Below are 309 nucleotides of genomic sequence, written 5' to 3'. Positions count from 1 at the left end.
CTCCAAGCAGAGCTGCCTCGTCACGTTTGAGGACAACTCCAAGTACTGGGTGCTCTGGAAGGACATCCAGCATGGTGAGTGCTGCCCCGTCCTCCCTTCCCACTGTTGTGCCAGGGGGTCCTTCCCGGCTCTACGGAGACGTGGCTCTGCCTCATGGGTCTCCAACACTGGCATCCCCGTCCCACAGCCGGCGTTCCTGGGGAGGAACCCAAGTGCAACATCTGCCTGGGAAAGACGTCAGGTCCCATGAATGAGATCCTCATCTGCGGGAAGTGCGGGCTGGGTGAGTGCGGGCACATCATCCCCAGG

The 309-nt window shown here is 61.5% G+C and overlaps 1 protein-coding gene across 1 annotated transcript; it reads left to right on the top strand.

Moving 5' to 3' along the window:
- Positions 1 to 10: 10 nt before the first annotated feature.
- Positions 11 to 283, top strand: LOC104280866 (PHD finger protein 19-like; the record flags this gene model as incomplete). The annotated part of the gene is made up of 2 exons (XM_009878658.1): positions 11 to 74; positions 188 to 283. Coding segments are annotated over 2 exons (160 nt in total), but the record flags the coding sequence as incomplete, so codon positions are not given.
- Positions 284 to 309: the final 26 nt, after the last annotated feature.

This window comes from Apaloderma vittatum, unplaced genomic scaffold (genome assembly GCF_000703405.1).
Source record: "Apaloderma vittatum isolate BGI_N311 unplaced genomic scaffold, ASM70340v1 scaffold31141, whole genome shotgun sequence".
Classification (NCBI taxonomy): Eukaryota; Metazoa; Chordata; class Aves; order Trogoniformes; family Trogonidae; genus Apaloderma; species Apaloderma vittatum.
Note: the sequence above shows the minus strand (reverse complement) of the source record. Positions and strands in the feature narration are given on the sequence as shown.